This window comes from Marmota flaviventris, chromosome 3 (genome assembly GCF_047511675.1).
Source record: "Marmota flaviventris isolate mMarFla1 chromosome 3, mMarFla1.hap1, whole genome shotgun sequence".
NCBI lineage: Eukaryota > Metazoa > Chordata > Mammalia > Rodentia > Sciuridae > Marmota > Marmota flaviventris.
Window position 1 is genome coordinate 84,696,515 of NC_092500.1, and position 21,503 is coordinate 84,718,017.

A 21,503-nucleotide genomic window follows, 5' to 3' on the forward strand; every position below is an offset into this window, starting at 1 on the left:
ATATGGGTGTACCTGCAACTCATCATTACCAATCAGTGAGCCCTCACTGTCAATAAGCTCCATTGCAAATATTCCACCTGGACTAGTTCTGCCTCACTTGTACTTCCTTCTAGTTCCCCAGTTACTATCCCTTTTAAAAACCACATTAGAAGCTACAATTCATTGATTCTATCATCTTTTTATTGTCCCTCCTGGCTTCACTTCCTCCTTCATTCAGCTTAGATTCCATAGTCCTGTTTAAATTCCTTGCATAGACTCCTAGTTCCTGTTGTCTTTTTTGATGGTGTTGACCTCATCCAGCCAAACCACAAATCTCATTAGTTACAACTTTCTGTCTCCTGCATACCTGCACCCAGACAACTGAATGTCACTGGAGAGAATCCTACAAACATGCTCACTGTTCTTACTGTGACCATACAGAAAGGAGACCCTTGAGGCTTCTTGACACTCCTACTATATTCCCCAAGCCCTTCTCTTTCCTTATCTGACTGCATCATACCTTTGCTTCATTAAATATCCAGTGCCTCCTCTTTCATCCTCATTATTAGCCTCCTATTTTGCCAAGAAAATAAACGTAACCAGAAAATGTCTCCTCTGTGTTCCCACTGTCACAGTTAGCCCCTGCCCCTGCAAATCTCTGCTGTCTCTGGGGTGCATTTTCTAAGGCCAAGCCTTCCACTTAGTGCTGGACCATTCCACACTCCCTGACAGCATTCCAGTAATTGTTCCTGTTCTCTCAAAATCAAGCCTGACGTTTCCTATATTTAAAAACAAAAGCTCCCTTTTGCCCCTCTCCTTGTCTAGCTAGCCTAAAAATTAAAAGTGTTCCTGCAAGTGAACGCTTGAATCTAGGAAAACCAAATTTGGGGGGCAAAGTAGGACTGGTGAAAGTATCAGTCCTGCCCAGTATCAATGAAATCCGAAATCCAGTGCAAAAATTTTTGCAGAGTTTCCAGTAAACTCGGACTATTCTGCAAGCTATTCCTTGGCTATCCCCAAAGCAGTGGTCCTCAAGAGTTTCCTGTACTCACACTCACTGGTTTTATCTCCTCTCCTCCCATTCTTACATAAACTCACTACACTTTTCTTCCCTCACCACCTGGAATTGCTGCTATCAAGCTTATCAGTTATCAAACAAAATGACACTTCCCAGGCTTCATTCCATTTGCTTATCAGCAGCATTTGATGCCCATGGTCCTGCCCTCCACCTTGAAATTCTTTCTTCACTTGGCTTCCAGAAGTTCCATTGCACTATTTTGTGTCTGCATGCCTACCCAGCTTTCTCACTCTTCTTTGACAATGGTTTTTATCTTCTTTATCTCTTTTGGATTCCATGGAGCTCTTTTCTTGGTCTAAACTCACTTTTTGATGATCTCACTGAAGTTCATGATTTTAAATGTCAGCCATACTGTGACATCAAAAAACAAAATTATAGCAGATTTTATTTAGAAATCTTGATTAGCTTTATTTGTGATTCTAGACACAGGAAATACTTTTCCTAGACTTGGGAAGTACTTATTCTTTATAAAGTTGAATAAATGCAAAGAGATTGGTTTTATCAACAGAACAGGGGTGAGGAAAACAGGGATGAAGAACAAAAAGTGGACTGGTCATTTAAAGTTACTCTCCCTGTAACACAGGAGCAGGGAAATAGACAACAGAAAAACAACTGACTGGTTGACATGAGGTTACTTCATATTACTCAGAAAAGATTAAAATAGAACTAAAAAGCAAAAAATAAAATAAAGAGAACTTCATTGTCACACAAATTGAAATTGGCCTGTTGGAGAATTTGGCTCTTACCTTTCTCTTGAATTCTTGGAAGTTCAAATGATAATTTAGTTTCAGTTTGATGCCATGGAGCTTTAGCATGACTGACTCCATGTTGAGTTTTAGGCTGGTCTCTTGGTGCCTAGTGTGGAGGCTTAGACCATGGTTTCCTATAACTGTTATCACTGACAACCCTAAATATATAATCAAGCCCTTACCTCTCCCTAGAACTTTTGACAAACCTATCCAACAGTGTGATCCATGTCACCTTTATAGGGTGACATTGAAAGTTTCTAGGTATCCAGACCCAAATCCTGACTTTCTGCCCCTAAATTTGCTTTCTTTGTATTTTCTCTTAGTAAATGACATTTCTAAACTTAATTGCTCATGTCAGTAATATTAGAGTCAGCCTGTGATAGATTTCCAGCACCATAACAAAATATCTGATATAAATATCTTAAAAATTGGAAAGATTTATTTTGGCTTGTAGTTTCAGAAGTTTCAGTCCAAGGCCAAGTCTTGGCCTTGTTGCTCTGGATGCCTGTGGTGAGGCTGAGCATGATGGCGGAAGCCATGGTGGAGCAAAACTATTTGCATCGTAGGAAGGGGCAGGGTCCCAAGATTCCCCTCAAGGGCACACTCTCAGCAGCCTGACTTCCTCCAGGTAGGCCCCCGACTCCTAAAGGTTCTGCCACCTCCCAAGAGCACCATCAGCTGGAGACCAAGCCTTCATACAGGAGCTTTTGGGGGACATTTCAGATTTAAACCATAATATATTCTTAATTCTTCTTGTGCCCTAGATTCAATATTTAAATAAATCATGCCAGTTTTACGTTGATGAACTGTCCACTTTTTGCCACTTGCTAATGTGCCTGAATGGTGGCAATAATTTTATCCATTGAAACTCATTTAGATTTTTCGTAATACCTATAAGTCACAACAAATTCCATGACTATGGTTTCTAATAAAATTTTATATAATTCCCATTTAGTTGAATATAAAATATAAGTGAAAATCAGGAAATTATTTTCTTGAATGATTTACAAATGTTCCTGAAAGTCAATTCTAAAATAATAATTTCAAAAATTATTTGTTCTAGAGCGGCATCAATGGAATGAATATTTAGCTCACCAAATTATCACATCCAAGGAAGATACTCATTTGGTTTTATTGGTCCTAGATTATTATTTCAAATGTATCTCCATTCTGTCTAGGTAATATTTGTATGAATATCTCATAAATAATGAAGAACTTGTTTATTGCTCTATAATGTTGATAAAATACAGAATCTGGAGCCATATTGTTTGAGTTTAATACTGGCTCTACTGATTTCTAGTTATATTATTATAGAAAAGTTTCACATTTTCTATGAGTTAGTGATAATGATAGTATGTACCCCAGGATTTCTTAGTAGGATTAAGTGAGATCATATACTTAAAATGCTTAGGACACAGAAAAGACACGTGTACTATGCTAGTAGTAAAAGAATTATATAGCAGAATAGCACTAGAAATCCTTGGGGAACTTGAGGAATAGAACATTTGAAAGGTTAAAGACATTGCAAGGTCTCAGGAATTGTTCAAGACAACCATAAAAGAGACTTCTAAAGGCAATAGGTACTAATTATCTACAAAGTAAGAGAACAAGCCAGCAAATATCTTAAACGTTTAAATAAGAGAGAAAGATTACTTCTACAGCAGTAGTGAAAATCAGGAAATGATTTTCTTGAATGATTTACAGTAGTAGCTTGAAATAATTTAAGATGAGTTTTTTGTTTTTTTAAATGCCCAGTTTCAATTACAGTAAAATAGAAATCTATACCCATGAAGTGTCAATTTTGACAGACTTAAGATGATAAAGCAAAGAACTTCAGTAAAAACTACTGATGGGAAACTTTGATTAGATGCCTTAAGAGAAATCCTCTGAAATACACAGGACTACTTATGCCCACCAGGAAGCTACCCTTTATATTATTTCCACTACCCTCTGATCTATTGCACTGTTGATCTGGCAGTTTGATCTGTGAATGTAGTTTAAATTTATTACAGGGAATATTATTTACATCTGTATCATATCACTGTGGACATTTCTTTTTCCTGGCACAATCATATACTTATTGAAAACATAAATTTAATTAACAAATGTTGACAGCTGATCCTTAGTGACTTGATTATTCATGCCTTTCAAATATAGACCTACTTTCTTGAAATATAACTAGTTGCCATTTACCCCAGGACTGTGAAGTTGTATCTACAAATGGACAAAGGAATTTTGAAGTGTGAACCAGGAAAGGGGAAATGAAAATATCTCAAACCTTTATCCTTTTCCCTCTCTAGTTGGCCCGCCACAACAAACTGTTACAGCAGATGCTCAAACCGGGATCAGATCCAGATGAAGGAGATGAAGCCTTAAAATATTATGCCAACCACACCGCCCAGATCGAGGTAACCATCTACTATTTCTTGAAAGGGACCAACTGTGAAAAAAAAATGTTTACTTCCTATTTGAGACCATTTTCATGTATTTTCCTAGAGCAATGAAGCAGCATTGAGTGATTTAAACTGAAAAGTATATACTAAAAGAGGATCTATAAGAAATGGAGGTGCATATCTTTCAAAGTTATCTTTTTTCTTCCTTTACCAGAACTATGTGTAAATTGTTTTCTAAAATTAATAGAGTTATTTTATTTTTGTTGTTTGATTGTAGAAACAATCATTGCAGAGCAGTGATATTTTAGAGACAGGATAAATATTATAGAAGTCATGATTCTAGAAAATGTTACATTTTAAAACTGTGGAAGGCTTAATGCAAAAGAGATCTCTGTGTGTCTTAGGAAAATAGAAGTGTAGAAGATATAGAAGGTACTAATAAAGTTTTCATATGACTGTTAACTTGCAAGGTTCAACAATTTCCATTTTCAGTGTGCATCAATTGACCCCTTGCCACTCCTCCCCTCAGATTAGATATTATTTAATTTTATTTAATGGCCAATGGGAGTTCAGGAGGTGTGAGTCAAAATGCATTTATCATTATATATTGGGAGACCCATATGGCTGTCATTTACTAGCTATGGTATCATTTTGATACTAGTTGGCAGAACTAATCAGGCAGAAGTGAGCAGAGTAGTTGATGCTTGTCAGTCCTAATTTTTACACTCATATGTGCATTCATTTTGGCAGATATTTTTGATTCTTTAGCAGAATGCAGGATGGGCATCACTGCTCTCAGGATATATAATTGCCATACCTTATTGTTTACTATTGCCAAACCTTTGGAATAATGAGCATTATTACTTTGTGTGGCAAAATCAGTTCCTTGCTCACATTTGTAAGCATTAACAGTACCACAACTTTGGTGTCAAACTTGACCTAGAGCAGCCCAGAAGCTGGACCTGGAGCCAAAATATTGCTCACTACATCTGGTGCTTAGGAACTGGGAGTCAGGAGGCTGAAGGAATTAATACAAATAGATCATCAAGTCATGAAGGTCCTGAGGACGGTCTCAGAAACCAAAGTACCGAGCAAGGAGATTAGAAGAGATCAGGGAATAGCAGGCAGAGTGGGCAGATGACAGAGGGGGTTGTTTATACCTATGAGAGATGAGAGCTACTGTTGGAGGTGGTTTTATTGATTCCCAGCAGTGAGGAGAGAGCTATAAATTCATTCCGTTAATGTTTACTGAGCACTCACTACCAATTCACACATATGGAAGATAATTCTGTGCAGTAAGTATATAAACAAGGCTCAAGGAAATGCAGAGGAAACAGCAATTAAATGTGCCTGAAATTTTTCAGGATAGATTTCATAAAAAAGGCTGCCATCAAGAATAGATTAAAGACTGGATACAAGTTTCTCTTTACTAATGATCAGGAAGAGGACTTCAAATAGAAAAAGGGAATGAAGAAAAAATGTGAAAGAGCACAGGGAGGGGATGTTCTTACAAAAAGAGCACTCTGGTTGCTGTTTGGAGAAAGATTTAGAAAGAGAAGGCATTAGAGAAGACAGGTGAATCAGACAAGATGATATGATAATAGGAAAGGTGAGAGATGGTAGTATTGAAGATGGTTGGATTAGAGAATATATGTACATGCAAATATATATATAGATATATAGATAAATACACAAACACACACACACACACACACACATCTCCAAACTTTGGGTTTCAAACTATATGCACACACACATTTGCACACACATAGGTATAGTTATATGCAGAGAAATATATAGACATCCTGACAGGGATTAATTTTGGATTGTACATTGTATCAGTCAGCTTTGGTGTTATTATAAAAAAAAAAGTACCTAGATAATTAACTACTAAAAAGAAAAGGTTTATTTTGTCTTATGATTTTCGAGGCTCCAGTTCATGTTTGGGTGGACCCATTGCTTTTGGGCCTGTAGCGGGTGGTACATCATGGCAGGGGCACACAGTAGAGCAAAACCACTCATCATCCAGAAAGCAAAAGGAGAAGAGGACAAGAACAACACCTTCTGTTTCTTCAAAGGCATGATTCCTTAGGTCTAAGGACCTCTTGCTAGTCCCAAACTCCCCAAAGTTTCAGTACCTTGAATGGCTTTTAACACATGAACCTTTTGTTCCAAACTATAGCGCATGTGTAAAATTAGTAAAATGGTGTGGAAAAGGATGCCCCCTGGGCTGTAGGATGAATAAACAGTTGGTGTCATGTATGGAAATCCTGGGAGAGAATGAATTCTTGCTGTTAAAAGGTAGATTATTTGTTCATTCTTAGGTAAACTGAATTTGAGGTGAGGGTGAAACACCCATGAAATTCAACATAGAAGTCCAGGTTTCAAAGGAGGGGTCTGGGTTGATGGTATAAATTCTTCACATTGACCAGTTCTCATGCTCATTCAAAAATCAGCTTAAATGACCTTCTCAGAAGGGGCTCCCCTTCTTCCTCCAGGCATTCACTAATTCCACCCCCGCCCCCAGGTTTCCACTGCAGTTTCCATAGCACTTTAGTCCTTCTGTTAGTTCAATGCAGATCACACTGGAGTATTGTTGGCTTTATGTATATTTCACTTGTTTTCAGTTTGAGACAGGGACTGGTCTCAATTATCTTTGTATTTCCAAAACTAAATATTGTATCCAGAGCGTAACTATAATAATTGATATTATTGAGGATAATAATTTATCTGTAAATTATAGACTTAATGACCCTAGGAAATAGAAAGTATCTTATGTCTATGTGTCTGTCTAGGAAGGAATTGCCCTGTAGTGATGTTGCTTCTACTTTAAATTCTTTGTGTAACAGAGATCTCAGTTCTTCTGAAGGAGATTGCTTTAATTTGGAACAACCCTAATAATCAGAAAGGTTTTTCTTAAACAAAGAATTTACATTAGCTCATTATAAAGTTTACCCTCTGTTGAGAATATTTCCTCCACTCTCAACATAGTAGCTTGGTGGTAACATTTGAAGAGCCGTCATGATTTCTAAACCTCAAGTTCTTATAGATAGGTGCTCACATTGTTTTCAACTTTGATTTCCCCAAAGCTCCTCACCTAATGACTGAATAAGCATTTGTTGAATGATTTGTGGGAAAAAATCAACCATATTTGGCTCTTTGCAGTTAAGTTATTCCCATTTACTTCAGTAATACCTCCAGTTTGTCAGTGCCCTTTGTAAAATGTGACAACCAGAATTAAACATGACATTTCATAAAGGGACTGAATAGCTTGTCTTATAATAATCAAGATTCCATTTCTTTATTGCACCCTGAGATTTTTTTAGTATTTGACACTTTTTAATCAAGTAAACCTTTTTTAAAAATTTTTCAGATGGTTGTTTACCATACCGTATATGTCCAATTATTTTATATAATTGATTTTTAGTCTATGTGCAGGAAGTTTTATTTACCACTACTAAATTTCATCTTGTTTGCTTTATGTCAGTATTCTAGCTTGTAGTTTGATGAGACCACATATTGTTTAGGATATCTTCAATTATAAGTTTAACAGAAGACCAACTCACAGTTATTCAAACAACAAAAACACGTTATCATCTGATGGGTGGTCTGGAGGTGTAAGCACTCCTACAACCGATTCAAGCATGTAGGCTTTTCATGCTTCTGCTAGGTTTCTTCTTTCACCTTGCCTCAAGGCTGCAGAGTTTCAAGGTCCACACCTTTATACCACCCTTTATTCTAAGCAAAAAGAAAGAGGGTGCAGGGTATTAAAAAAAAAAAAAAAAACAAAGCTTGTGTTTTCTGTGTTCGGTTTGGGGCCATTATTATTTTGTCCCAGGTGACTCTCTGCCTTTATTAGGAAGTAAAATCTTCTAGAAACCCCCACCACCACCCCCATGCCCCTAGAGATTTCTTCTTATGCCTCATTTTCCAGAGTTAGGTCATATGCCCACTCCCAAACTAGTCAATGGCAAAGGGAAATAAAATTACTCTTCTGTATTTAGACCAATCCTTATTAATTCCTAAGGACTTGAAATGAACCTTGAAGTTTAAGCTCCATAAATTCTTTGTTACATAGTAAATCCTTGTGAAAATATTCAGCCTCGTTTTTGGTCTAAAGATAAATGGTCACAAATACCAATTAGGGATGTCCAAAATAATGACTATACATGTGTGGGCACATGCTTAAAAATGGTGTTGTGCCTACAAAAATAGGTTTTGCCATGTATAGGAGAACACTTTAATAATATGAAACACCTTTCCCTGTAGAACTGAGGATGCACTTGAATGTCACTTGTTACCCAAGAGCCCTGTCCAGGAAGAACAGACCAGGAACAAGACACAAATATGCTAAGGGCTGGGTTTGAGGCGATAGCCAGTCACCTGCTAATTAAGACAGTCTTCATTCGCTGGTGTACTTCATGAAAATAAAAATAGATGGCAAAACTTTAATGCTAACTCAGAATGAATGATTAATTTTTTCTTATTTGTAATATAGTATGCTACTATGTCAATTAATTGCTCTTATTTTATTTAAAGATAAAATGCAAAATAAAGTACAGTAAAGGACTATTTTAGGGATTTTAAGCCAGCACATTTTTTTCATACTGGATTCATAAAATATTAGTAAACAGACTTATGCTGAAAATTAAATAATAGTCTAAGACTCAGGTATGCAAAAGGCTAAAATCAAATGCAAATTATTGTTTTCAGATTGTTCGGCATGACAGGACCATGGAGCAAATCGTTTTTCCTGTCCCCAATATTTGTGAGTTCCTCACTCGTGAATCCAAGTGTCGTGTGTTCAATACAACTGAGAGGGATGAACAAGGAAGCAAAGTGAATGACTTCTTCCAGCAAACAGAAGATCTCTACAATGAGATGAAGTGGCAAAAGAAAATCAGGAGTAAGTACAAAAACCTGAGAGGGCTAGTTCTGTGCATAGCAGTAGATAAGTTGGTACTTTGGGGACACATGATGCCAATTCACTTAAATAGTTTTTAAATTTCTTTCCAGTCTGATGTCAATGAAGCCACTTACAGACTTAAGAGTGTAAGCCTAGTCTAGAAGTGGAGACGGTACCTGTGACTGCATTGAATGCAGAAAGGCCTGATTACACATTGCCTGTCAGTGATGATCCTATTTTTTAAATACATGTTATGAAATGCAAGGTTGCAGCTGTAAGTTTCAACCACTGGGCAGCTGCAGGTTTGAAGTCCATGAATAGGCACCACTGGCCTCTGATAGTCAGAGAACAGGGTGGGGGGATGTCAGCACCAGAGGACTCCTCATGCTCTTCTCTATTGTCCTGGGATTGAATGGACTGTCCGGTGTTTTTCTGAGAGTCATCCTTTCTTTTAACATAGGTTCCCTTTCCATATCAAATAAGCCAAACCTTTCATGACACCTGTATTCAGAGAGAGCAAGTGTTATAACTTTACAGTTAAAAATCATTCTCACTACTTATATCTCAAACCTCCAATCTATTTGGAAACACTGAGTTTTAATATTTAAATTTTTTTTAACTTTAAATAAATTTTAATTTATTTTCCCAGATAAGGGATATCATGAATTTTGACAAAAATTGGTAGGGGGAAGCTCTTGATTAGGTTTTTTGGTGTTTTTTTTTTTTTTTTTTTTTTTTTTTGTCTTTAGGAGAGGTTTCCCAGATAAGCTGGCCTCTGTTCATCCTTCTAGTTTTCTAGGAACCTTAGTGAGTATGATTTATGAACTTGAATTTAGCTTGAGAACCACATCTTTGGATATAGGATTGTGGCATGCATTTTTAGACATCCTAGTAGCACATATGAAAGAAGTCAAGAAAGAAATTATTCTCCCTTAGCATTTTACCACATAGAACCCTAAGGAATAAAGTGACATTTTTGAGTGTCCAAAATATATGTAAGGACTCAGTAGTTTTATTTGAGACATTTGAAAACCATGCATTTTCTCCTGACCAAAAAGCAAATTGAATAGTGAGCTGCCCTGGAGTCTGTGCTCTTTATTTACATAAATATCTTGTTATGTCTGAACAAAATCTGAAAATTATTTCCAAAGTACATTTCACTTTAAAATTTGGAAACAGCCATTTCCATCATTTGTGAACTAGGAGTCCTCATTTTTAAAAAGCAGAATATTAGTCAATAAAATGCCATGGCTAGCGATAGCTTTTTCTAGCATGAAATATTCCATCCCAAGGGAAGAAAAACAACATGTACTGAACAGAAGAATAGTTTGTAAGTAAACAGCAGGCGCTAGATGGGGATTCACAGGGTATATCTGAAAAGTTTCTAACTTCTACTTGAAAATCAATAGGCCTCCCCCATAATTAACTCCAGTATTTTAATCCTGGTGTTAAGATATTAAAAGTTAGAGAACAAAGGGTGGTGGTGCCTAGGGCAAATTGGGCTGCTAGTCAACCTTGAATGCATTAAATGTCTGTTCAGTTATTTAAAAGAGGTATAAAGAATAAATGGGATGATATCAAACTAAACAGCTTCTTCGCAGCAAAGGAAATCATCAAGAGCATAAAGAGAGAACCTACAGAATGGGAGAAAATCTTTGCCACCTACACATAAGATAAGACATTAATTTCCAGAATATTCGAAGAACTCAAAAGCTTAACCAAAAATAAAAATAAAAATAAAACCCCAAATAACCCAATCAATAAACAGGATTGCAAATTAGTGCAACCACTCTGGAAAGCAGTATGGGAGACTCCTCAAAAAAACTAGGAATGGAACCACTGTTTGACCCAGTTATCCCACTCCTTGATATACATCCAAAGGAAAGGAAATCAGCATACTTCAGTGACACAGCCACACTGATGTTTATAGCAGCACAGTTCACATTAGCTAAGCTATGGAACCAACCTAGCTACCCATCAACAGATGAATGGATAAAGAAACTGTGGTATATATACACAATGGAATATAACTCAGCCATAAAAAAAGAATGACTTTGACATTCACCAGTAAATGGATAGATGTGAAGACTATCATGCTAATTGGCAGAAGCCAATCCCAAAAAACCAAAGGTCAAATGTTCTCTCTGATATGTGGGTGCTTACCTACAACAAGGTTGGAGGAGGGAAAGAATAGAAGTTTGGTGGATTAGACAAAGGGGAATGAAGAAAAGGGAGGAGGGATAGGAAATAGGAAAGACAGTAGAATGGATCTGACAAACTTTCCTATGGATGAATATGAATCTACCACAGTGAACCTCTGAAATAAAATGTCACTTTATTCCTTATGGCTCTATGTGGTAAAATGCTAAGGGAGAATAATTTCTTTCTTGACTTCTTTCAAACGTGCTACTAGGAGAGTATAAAAATGCATGCCACAATCCTAATTAGAATGAGATATGTTCCATGTTTGTATAGATAGATCCTACTATCATGTATAACTAAAAAGAACAAATTAAAAAAGAAAGAAAGAAGTGAGTTTCAGTTAAGGTAGATGACATTCAGTAGATGTGTTTACTAATTCTTTTCTGATAACAGACATGGAGTCCCATTTCTAAAAATATTCTGCAAAGTCTCTCTCCCACTTAGAGATATTTCTTTTTGCAGAGTTCATCTTTTTCTGCTGTTTCAAACCCAATAAGTTGTTAAGTATTATGGTTTAAAATATAGATAGTATAAATCACTTCTTCTCAATAAATAGTACTGTGCTGTGGCATTATGTTTCTGATTTTAGGTAACTACAGCTGTGTCATAGGAATTTTCATTATAGATGTACCTGTGCTAGGGTCTTTTGTTATTGTTGTTTTTGTTTTTTACTTTTAAGGCATGGGAATGGGACCCGTTTATCAGTGTTACCAAATTGTACAGTGATGTATACCATTTCATTAAAAGGGACCTCAGGCAGCTGCTAAGCTGCCTTCCCCCCTAATCGGTTCTGGGGATAGAGTACAAAATCCCCTTTTCTACTTATTTTTTTAATTGTAATTGAATTCAGGGGCACTCCACTGAGCCACATTACCAGCCCTTTTATTTTTTATTTTCAGACAAGACCTCACTAAATGTCCCATGCTGGACTTGCCATCCTCCTGCCTCAGTTTCCCAAGTAGCCCCTGCACCTAGCCAGAACCACCTTTACTGACCACCATTAGTAATTGCAAAATTACTCAGTCTTCTACTGCAGGGTAGGTGTAAACTGGCTGAAGGATAAAAAAAGGAATGAAATAGAAATCTCCCTGTGGTATTCATTATTTTCAATAAATTAAGACATAATTGATGTTTACTTAAATATGATTTTATAGTAGTTTACAAAAATGGATTTAATGCAATATTATTTCAGTTAGACTTACCTGTTAAAATCCAGATTTATTTTCTGTTCTGACCCGTTCCACTTTCTGCTTCCAGACAACCCTGCTCTGTTCTGGTTCTCGAGACATATCTCTCTCTGGGGGAGCATTTCTTTCAACCTGGCCGTGTTCATCAATCTAGCAGTTGCTCTCTTCTACCCATTTGGGGATGATGGAGATGAAGGCAAGTGCTTGTCTCTTCAAATGATCAATGTTTTAAAATTCTAAAATTAATATACTACATAAGTTCCTTAACCATAAACAGCTCTGAAATAAGGAAAATTTAATTATTGTTAAATTAATTTTTCTGTTTTTGAAAGCATGATGCTGAGTGTTCAGTAAACTGTGGAGAGGAATATAATTTTACAAAAAAAATCTCATATATACATGCACATATATGCAACCTATAATTTTTTGGTTTTGATTCTATAATATTATATATAATAATATAGAAAGTTGAATATTTATAATCGTGGTCTTTAAAATGCACAATATAAGACAGAATATAATAATAGAGAATAAAGGATATTGACTATGAAATTAGTATTATTAAACTAATAATGCATGTGGTTTTATAAGGGCAAAGGTGAGATAAATACCATTTTAAGTGAAATGGGAAATAAGGTAGAAATATACTTAAGGGTTTTGAGAAATAAATTTTGTTTGAGTTTGACAGTGCACATGGGAAAATATATTACAAGTGAGGGAAACAAGTAAATACCTTTGCAGTTGGCGTGGAAAGAATGGGGGGGGCATGAAAAAATCAGCAAGTGATAACTATGAAATACTTTTGTATTTCAAATGATAATCATGAAGTGCTTTGTATTCACAGGATTATTGTGAAAATTTAAGGAGTTGCTATAGGTAAAGCATTTATAATAGTGCTTTACCTATAGCAACTCCTTAAGCGTCTGATAAAGTTGAGTTGTGGTTGTTATAAGGTACAGTATGTTCATGCTACCAAGGGAAGCCTGTTGGAAAGGTGTTATGATGAAAGCAACAGATATTTAAGCTCATTTCAGATGAACTGGAGGTGAGACAAAAAATGGGAATCCTAGAGTAATTTTCTATTTTACAAGTCCATTATAGATATCAAAAATATTAAAATCATATCCTTTAGATACAATTTGTGTGGTCATGAAAAAAAGATTTCTTTCATTAGAAGACATTGCCAATGATAGAATATTTGTCAATAAGGTGGATGCGCGAGTTAAATATCAGTGAAAAATGTAGCAACTCTTTGGCCATCCATACTGCACTAGGAAGTGGAAACGGCCTGTCTCTTCGGCCCTGTGTTTGGTCTCCTTTAATGTGAACTCTTGGCACCCGAGGAGTGTAACTCTTGTGACAAGAGAAGTCCAGCATGAAATGATAGATAAATCACTATCATCTGCACACAGACTGCTGAGACTAGATGGCAGAGTCCCAGTTAATAGAGGCATAAAGTTTTAGAGTTGGAGGCAACTCTAGAATTCATCCAGTATCAAACCTTTATTTGACAGATGCAGAGATGGAAACCCAGAGAGGCAAACATGGCTAATCTCAGAGTAGAAGTCTAAACCTTTTGTTTCTAATCTTGGACCTTTCTTCATGAAAGATTGTATTGGAAATATGTAGATAGTATGTGCTCCTTCATATATGACCTCATGTCCCCTCAGTTCCATTCTATGATATTGCTGACATGACCAGCAGAGATGAGGTGTACAGCCTTTGATGCCACCTATTATGCATGGTGATGGGAAATGCCATCCTCTGGACCACTGTTCCTTACTCATTCAGGAGAAAGCAGAACACCAGATGTATTTTTAATACTAACCTGACTGATAATAGTTATAATAGTAATATTGATAATAATAATAGTGGCTGATGTCATTTACCATTTAGATTGGGTCAGGCAAAATGCTCAGCACTTTACAAACATAATTTCATTGAATCTTCCTGACAAAACCTGTAAAGTGAGTACTTTGTTCTATGGATGGTACACCTGTTTCAGATTTGCCTAATAATTCTATTTTTAAATAAGCTCTCAAGGTGTTTCTGATGTGACTAATCCTTGAACAAAGACTGAAAACCACATGTATAAATGGGTTTGGAGTTGTTCTCCTGACTCCAAAAGAAATAGGATTAACAAACACGACCCTGAAAAACATGGTGCCCCATCATCAGCTGCAGATGCAAACTTTCCCTTGAAAAGGAACTAACAGTAGCAACCGAGGAGAGGCTCAGTCTCAAAGTATCTGGGTGTGGGTTTGGCATTTAGAAGAAAGGGGCAATGTAGAACCCCAAGATGAGTCTGGTCATCAGATTGCAGTTCCAGATGAATGATTTAGTTATTACTCCATGAGCAAGGTTGAAATTTAGGTCACAGTTAGCATAGTCTCCAAACCTCAGCTGCACACTGTGCATCTCTAGGAAGGCCAAGGAAGGAAAGTCAAGGCTGATAAGTACACTTGGCCACCAGAACTGTCTGAAGAAGAATTCTGTGCTGGTGGTGAAAGCTCTTTGATGCTGAATTTTTTCGAACAGGCTGAACCATTACTCTCCTGGAGCACTTTGAAGTCATTAAAAGATGGATTATGTGACCATTAAAATTCTTCTAAGATGTGCTCAAAAAATGATGGGGACGTGTAAGAACACAGGATCCAACTTAAAAGGCCTCCTCGTCGCCAAATCTGAGAAAACTTTGAGAAAAAAATTATTGACAGTGACACATTATAACTCATGGAATAAAAAAAGAATCCAGGAATCCATATTTGTAGTGAGAAAAAAGAATTCTTCCTTATAATAGTATTCTTGTTAATAAAATGTAGGCAGAATGATGGAAATAGAATATCACCACTTGACAAACATCACAGCAGTAAGAATCAATAATGGGTGCTAAAAATAAGGGGTAGCTATATGATGAAAACAGGATGTTCACAGAGTCTTACCAATTACAAAAGGAAAAGTGGTAACTTTAGAGTGGAGAAATCACTTTAAGCATTCAATCTTCATGTTGCCATTCATGAGACATGGTAACATCATGTGGCTTCTGACAAAAGGTACCAACAAGGACATAACATCATTTGCCAAAAATGATGAGTAAACTGAGGAAATTTCAGACACACTCCAAATCAGGGACATTCTATAAAATAATCAGCTAGTAATTATTATAATAATTAAAGTTATCAGGTTTATTTTTTAATTTCTTTTTTTAGTTGTAGATGGACACAATACCTTTATTTTGTTTATTTATTTTTTTAATGTGATGCTGAGAATCAAGCCCAGTGCCTCACACATGCTAGGCTACTGCTCTACCACTGAGCCACAACCTCAGTCTCTTATGAGGCTTATGAAAGACAAAAATTAAAGAATGGTCCAAATTAAGAGAGATGAAAGAGGGCTGGAGCTGTAGCTTAGTGGCAGAGTGCTTGCCTAGCATGCATGAGGTACTGGATTCAGTTCTAATGACCACATAAAAATAAACTAATAAAATAAGGCATTCCATCCATCTACAACTACAAAAAAATTTTTTAAAAAAGAGAGAGATGAAAGAGATGTGACAACTAAATGCATCGTGATCCCAAAAAAAAGATTTTAGTTGGACATATGGCCAACTTTGGTCAAATAGGTTAGCTAAAAATGCCTCATCAATGATGTTGATCTTTGGTTATATAAGGTGTTGACATTGGGGAATTTAGGTAAAAGATATGGAGGATTTTTTTTGCATTATTTTTGCAACTATTACATAAGTCTTAAAGAGTTTGCAAATGAAGTTTAAAATGAAAAATAAGTAAATAAATATAAGGAATCTATTTTACCCTGAGATCCTCATAATTTTGTGTGTAGATGTTGATCATGTTGATCATGAAATCTCCTAATAAATCTTGAGCCAAAAAAAAGACCTCTGATTAATGTGTGCCACCCTTTCCAATCCCAAACCTTAATGTATGTTACTTTAGAGCCACAGAGACCAATGGGAACATGAGAGCTGAGGGGCTGGCAGAGGGACTGGGCTGTTGATGCTTTCTCAAGGTGTATTTTCCAGCCTTATAACAACAGAGCCACTGGGGATTTCTTGGGCCTCAAGTCTGGTTTACAATGGGGATATAATATTAACTAAGAGAATAGTGTTCCCCTTTGGCCATGGCACTGGTATACAGTAATTAAATGGAGATATTATGGGAATACAATTCTTAGAGGACAACTTGAAAAGTACCCTCTGTCCTCTACTCCAGATAGAGAATGTCCTCTCATCTCCAGGCTAGCACAGCAGCTGTTGATGCTAGGGAATCTCCTGGATATCTGCTCATAAATTAAAAATGGCCATGCCAATTGTCTCTGTCCTGGACTGCATTTGGCAAAAGCAGACTATTCAGGGGAGAGAATTTTGCCATTGGAATTTCTCATAGCAAGATAGCATGTGATTTTTATAAAAATGAGTGTGTTTGTGTGTGTGTGTGTGTGTATTTCAATTTTGTAGGTAATTCTTTTTCCCTACAAGTGCTTTGTGTTAAAAAATAAATAAATTCTTCAAGGTATTTCAGTACATTCAATTAAATAAGCATAAGCATTGATGGGGTACCACCAAATTTCAGGCAGCATGCTAGATCCTAGAAATTCTAATAGTAGGAAAGCTGTCCTTGTCCTTAAGAAGTTCTTGGTATGATTAAAGGAGCAAAAGTTGAGAAAAGCACAAGGAAAACCCATGGATTTATGAATGGATGTCTACTTTAGCTGGACTAGGCAGAAAAAAACAGGAGAGTCTTATGAACCTATGTGGGAGGCAGAGGCCATGGAGAGAGACCAAGAAGTAAGAAGCAGATTGCTCTATACAGGAAGCCATAAACAAATTAGCATGAGGTAGATTGAGGTAGATAGCAGCGTTCCATTATGTGAACTGAATTGAGTTTCCAATTTTGCTGCCTAAAATTTCTTTTATAAAGGCTTAACTTCCTACTTTCTAAGATTTAAAAATGTATAGGGGGATTTCTAAAAATATTTTCCATTATAAATATTATACATGCTCCTTATAGAAAATTGGTAGAAATATACTGTACTGAGAAGAGAGATAACCTTCCCCCTTAATGGGTAAGGATTGGCTTTGAAAATCTGCACTATCTGCTCTAGAGTTTGTCAGAGACGTTTTATATTTTAATTTCCTTTCTTTCTTTTTCTTTTTTTTTTTTCGTGTTGAATCTTCAGATAGAAAACAATAGGATCATTCTTATGGAAGATGAAATTACAGTTATCATTATCAATTAATAGTCATTTAAAATAAATTTTAAGCTTCTTTATTCATTCCTCAAGGATGTATTTATCATTAAACTACGTACAAGGGGCTGTGTGAGACACTTTTGGAATTCTTTCTAGAAAGCAACCAATTTTAAGCACATGGCTATTAATTTCTTGTATAATCAGGAGGAAATCTCACCAAGCTTGATACTATATGGAGAAGAGTAAAGATGTGGCTACCTTATCAGGCATTAACATCCAGTGTGGCTATCTGTGCCAAATCTGGGACTTCAAGAATGTCATACCAAGACATTGTGAATTACACTGAAGAGTCACTTGATTGATAGAAAATTGTTAAATGTGCCTTGAAGATGTTGGCGGTTTTAATATACTTGAAAGTAAAGCTCTGCAACTTGGAGTGTTTATAAATAGACTTAACTGCCTACTTAAAATGAACTCACAGAGTATGTTTCTGTTTGTTTACTTAATGAACTTTAATTTATTGCTTCAAGACAAGCCCTGTGACAGACCTCGAGATGGCCCTCTCCCTTAGGGTTTGCATTCTAAAGGAGACCCAAGTCCTAATAAGGATAAGAGGACCCTAAAGGCATTTTTTTTTCTCATTGAGATCTATGACGTCAAGGCAGTTGGTGGTTAGGCTTTATTTTGGGTAGACACAAAATGATTATAAGCCAATATCAAAATAAACACAAGTAGCATGTCCATTTTGTTAGCACTGGAAACAGAATGTAACTTTCAGGAAGTTTACCCCTTTTCTTTCCCCACCCCTGAATTAATCTTACCAGATAAATTTGATTATGGGGGAGATCAAACCTCTCTTCCCAATCTTTTTTCATCATTGTTTGCTATAAAACATGTGTTAGTTCATTTTGTATGGATATAATAAAATACCTGATGCTGGGTACTTCATTAAAAAAAAGAGAGACTTGGAGTTCAAGATTGGATGGTCCTATCTGTTCACCCCTTGGTGAGGGCCCTCGTCACAACATGACATGTTATAACTCACAACATTATAGAAAGGTGGATGTGGAAATGACCGGGTGCAAAAACCCTGCCTGCAGGATAGCCTCACTTTATAACAACTGCTTTGGAGAGAACTGTGTTAGTCCTGTGATAACTGCATCAATTCCTTCCCAGGGCAGTACCCTCATGACCTAATTACTTTGCAGTAGGCCCTGCCTCTTAAAAATTTTACCACCTCAACACCATCATACCGGGGCCCAGGCTTCTAGGCTGTGAATCTCTGGGGAACACACTCATACTGTATGCAGACTATAGCAAGAGAAAACATGATAAAAACAAGCATTTCAGAAGTTAATGTCTAAACTAATGCTCTTCATTGATATTTTTTGTTTGTTGTAAACTTTTTTTATGGTTTGTATCTGGAATATCTGCTCCCACCCAAGGTTCATGTAGTCAAGGCAGCAACATTCAGAGATGGGACTGTGGGGAAGTGTTTGGAGCATGAGGGCTCTGACCTCAACAGTGAATTGATAATTTGATGGCATTTTAGGGAGGTAGGACATAGTTGAAGTGGGCCCTTGGGCATGTATTGTCCCCAACCTCCTTCTCTCTCAGTCTGCCTCCTGTCTGCCATGAGGTAAGCAGCGTGGCTCTGCTTCACCTTCTGCCATCATGTTCTGCCTCACCTCAGGCCGGAAGCAATGGACCTGACTGTCCTTGGATGGAAAGCTCAAAACCACAAGCCCAAATAAATCTTTCCTCTTTAAGTTGTTTATGTCAGGTATTTTGGTCACAGTGATGAAAAGCTGACTAACACAACATCTGACAGTATCAGTCTATTTTTGAAATTTATTAGCACTGTGAACTAAAGTCTATACAGAATTCATTAAAGGAGGCCAGATAACCCAGGGTTTCAGTGATAGTACAAAAGCTCTCCACACCAAAGCACTCAAGGTGTTTTGCATGAAGAAATAAATTTATAAAATAATAAAAACAGGTGTGGCCAAAAGAATAAGAGTCATCATGGAATACTTACTAAAGAAATTTGTGGAAAAACCTCCATTTTGTTGTACCCCCTGTGGCAATGTCATCCTATGGACAGGAGTTTGAAGTTCCAGAGCTGATCCAGTCAGCCCAAGAATGTTGCCCCTTGATTTACTTCTACAGATGGAGCACTCACAACCCACAGAGGATTCCTTGATTCTGCATGTCAGTGCAAATGTCATTGAATTGTACTTCTTTTTAAAAGAAAGATATTTTTAAGCCTCCTTTGTGGGCTCTTTCTGAGAAATTCTGTTTGTAATGGAGTTCATTTTTAAAAACTTTTTATTTTCTGATGATTGCATAGCTCTACATTTTCTATAAAACTTGTTTTGGATTTCAGATCCTCACAGTCATACACATACATTCAGATGTAGACACCTGTGTGTGTGTGTGTGTGTGTTGTAACAGTTCAAACTTGTCCTTACTTTATAAAAAATTAGGTACTCTACATACTGGATTGTTTTTAGGGAAAACATAATATGGATTCTTGGTAATAATGAAGCAAGACAAAGTATGAGTTCAATGAAAAAGTTGCCTGATTTCTCATAATTTAGCTATACCCCTAACAGTCATTAATCATAAATTTTGAATTAGGATTTCCAAATGAGATGGGTCTTAGAAAATTACTGGAAAGCACTTAGAAAATTACTCCCAGAGGTGAGATAGGAGGAGAATTCTCAGATTTAATAGAAGGAGGTTAACTAGTGAGTAAGTAGCTTGAAATTAATCACAAACTTTCTAGTAATGCAGTAAGTAGTGTGTTCAAAGACATTTCCTTAGAATATAGAGTTTACAGTGGTTTTGTTTCAGTGCATTATGGCTTGACTTGCTCAAATAGAGGAGCAAGTATTTCAGCATTTTCTAGTTTTATTCTCATTGAAAATAAATTTCTTCCACATTTTACAGGTACCCTCTCTCCATTGTTCTCAGTCCTTCTGTGGATAGCAGTTGCGATCTGCACGTCTATGCTGTTTTTCTTCTCCAAGCCTGTGGGTATTCGGCCCTTTCTTGTGTCAGTCATGCTCAGGTCAATATATACTATAGGTCTTGGCCCTACATTAATACTTCTTGGTGCAGCTAATGTAAGTACTTTGCTTAGTTTCCTATTGTTACAGAACTAATTAAAAGTGTATTAAACATAAAACTGTAGCTCTATGTTTTCACTCATGTAGACAAAGTGAATTCTAATTTATTGTGAACCTAAATTAGCCATAGTATAATTCGTACATTATTTAATTTAGAGAAATAAAAAAATGACAAAAAATCGATATATTTAAGGAGGTAGCATTTGGGGCATGACCCAGTTCTGCCATCAATTTAATCTAATCCAATTTTAATGCCATCCGTATCCTATACCCACAGCTATTGACAGCAATGACTCCAAGCCACTGTAAAACATCCTAAAATGATTTCTAAATCATCCAAGAAAGATTAAGTTATATTCAGTAGAACTTAAGAAGTGAATACCTTTTTATCAAATGACCTAAGAAAAAGGGTTATTACCTGAGAAAATATGAAATTGGACTCCTTTTATGTGAACAAATCTTATAAATTTGTAGAAGGCATAGATAAGATTAATATTCTTTTTGCCAAGTTTTGAAATACTAGAAAAAGGGAGTACATTTTGAAACTTTAGTTAGGTGAGTTTAGAATATGCAAGCTAGAATACTATTTCAAAAAAAGCAGGTAAGACATTTATATAAATAATATTACCCAAGAAGTAAAATTTTTAAAAGATCTCTCTACCAGCTTTAC

At 36.3% G+C, this 21,503-nt stretch overlaps 1 protein-coding gene across 2 annotated transcripts in view; it reads left to right on the top strand.

Moving 5' to 3' along the window:
- Itpr2 (inositol 1,4,5-trisphosphate receptor type 2) overlaps positions 1-21,503 on the top strand; it is a 481,279-nt gene that overhangs the window by 375,095 nt on the left and 84,681 nt on the right. For both annotated transcript variants that reach the window (XM_027934069.2, XM_071610047.1), the window contains 4 exons: positions 4,107-4,214; positions 8,913-9,105; positions 12,565-12,690; positions 20,655-20,830. In XM_027934069.2, the coding sequence (XP_027789870.1) occupies positions 4,107-4,214; positions 8,913-9,105; positions 12,565-12,690; positions 20,655-20,830 (603 nt within the window). The remainder of the gene's footprint in view (positions 1-4,106; positions 4,215-8,912; positions 9,106-12,564; positions 12,691-20,654; positions 20,831-21,503) is intronic.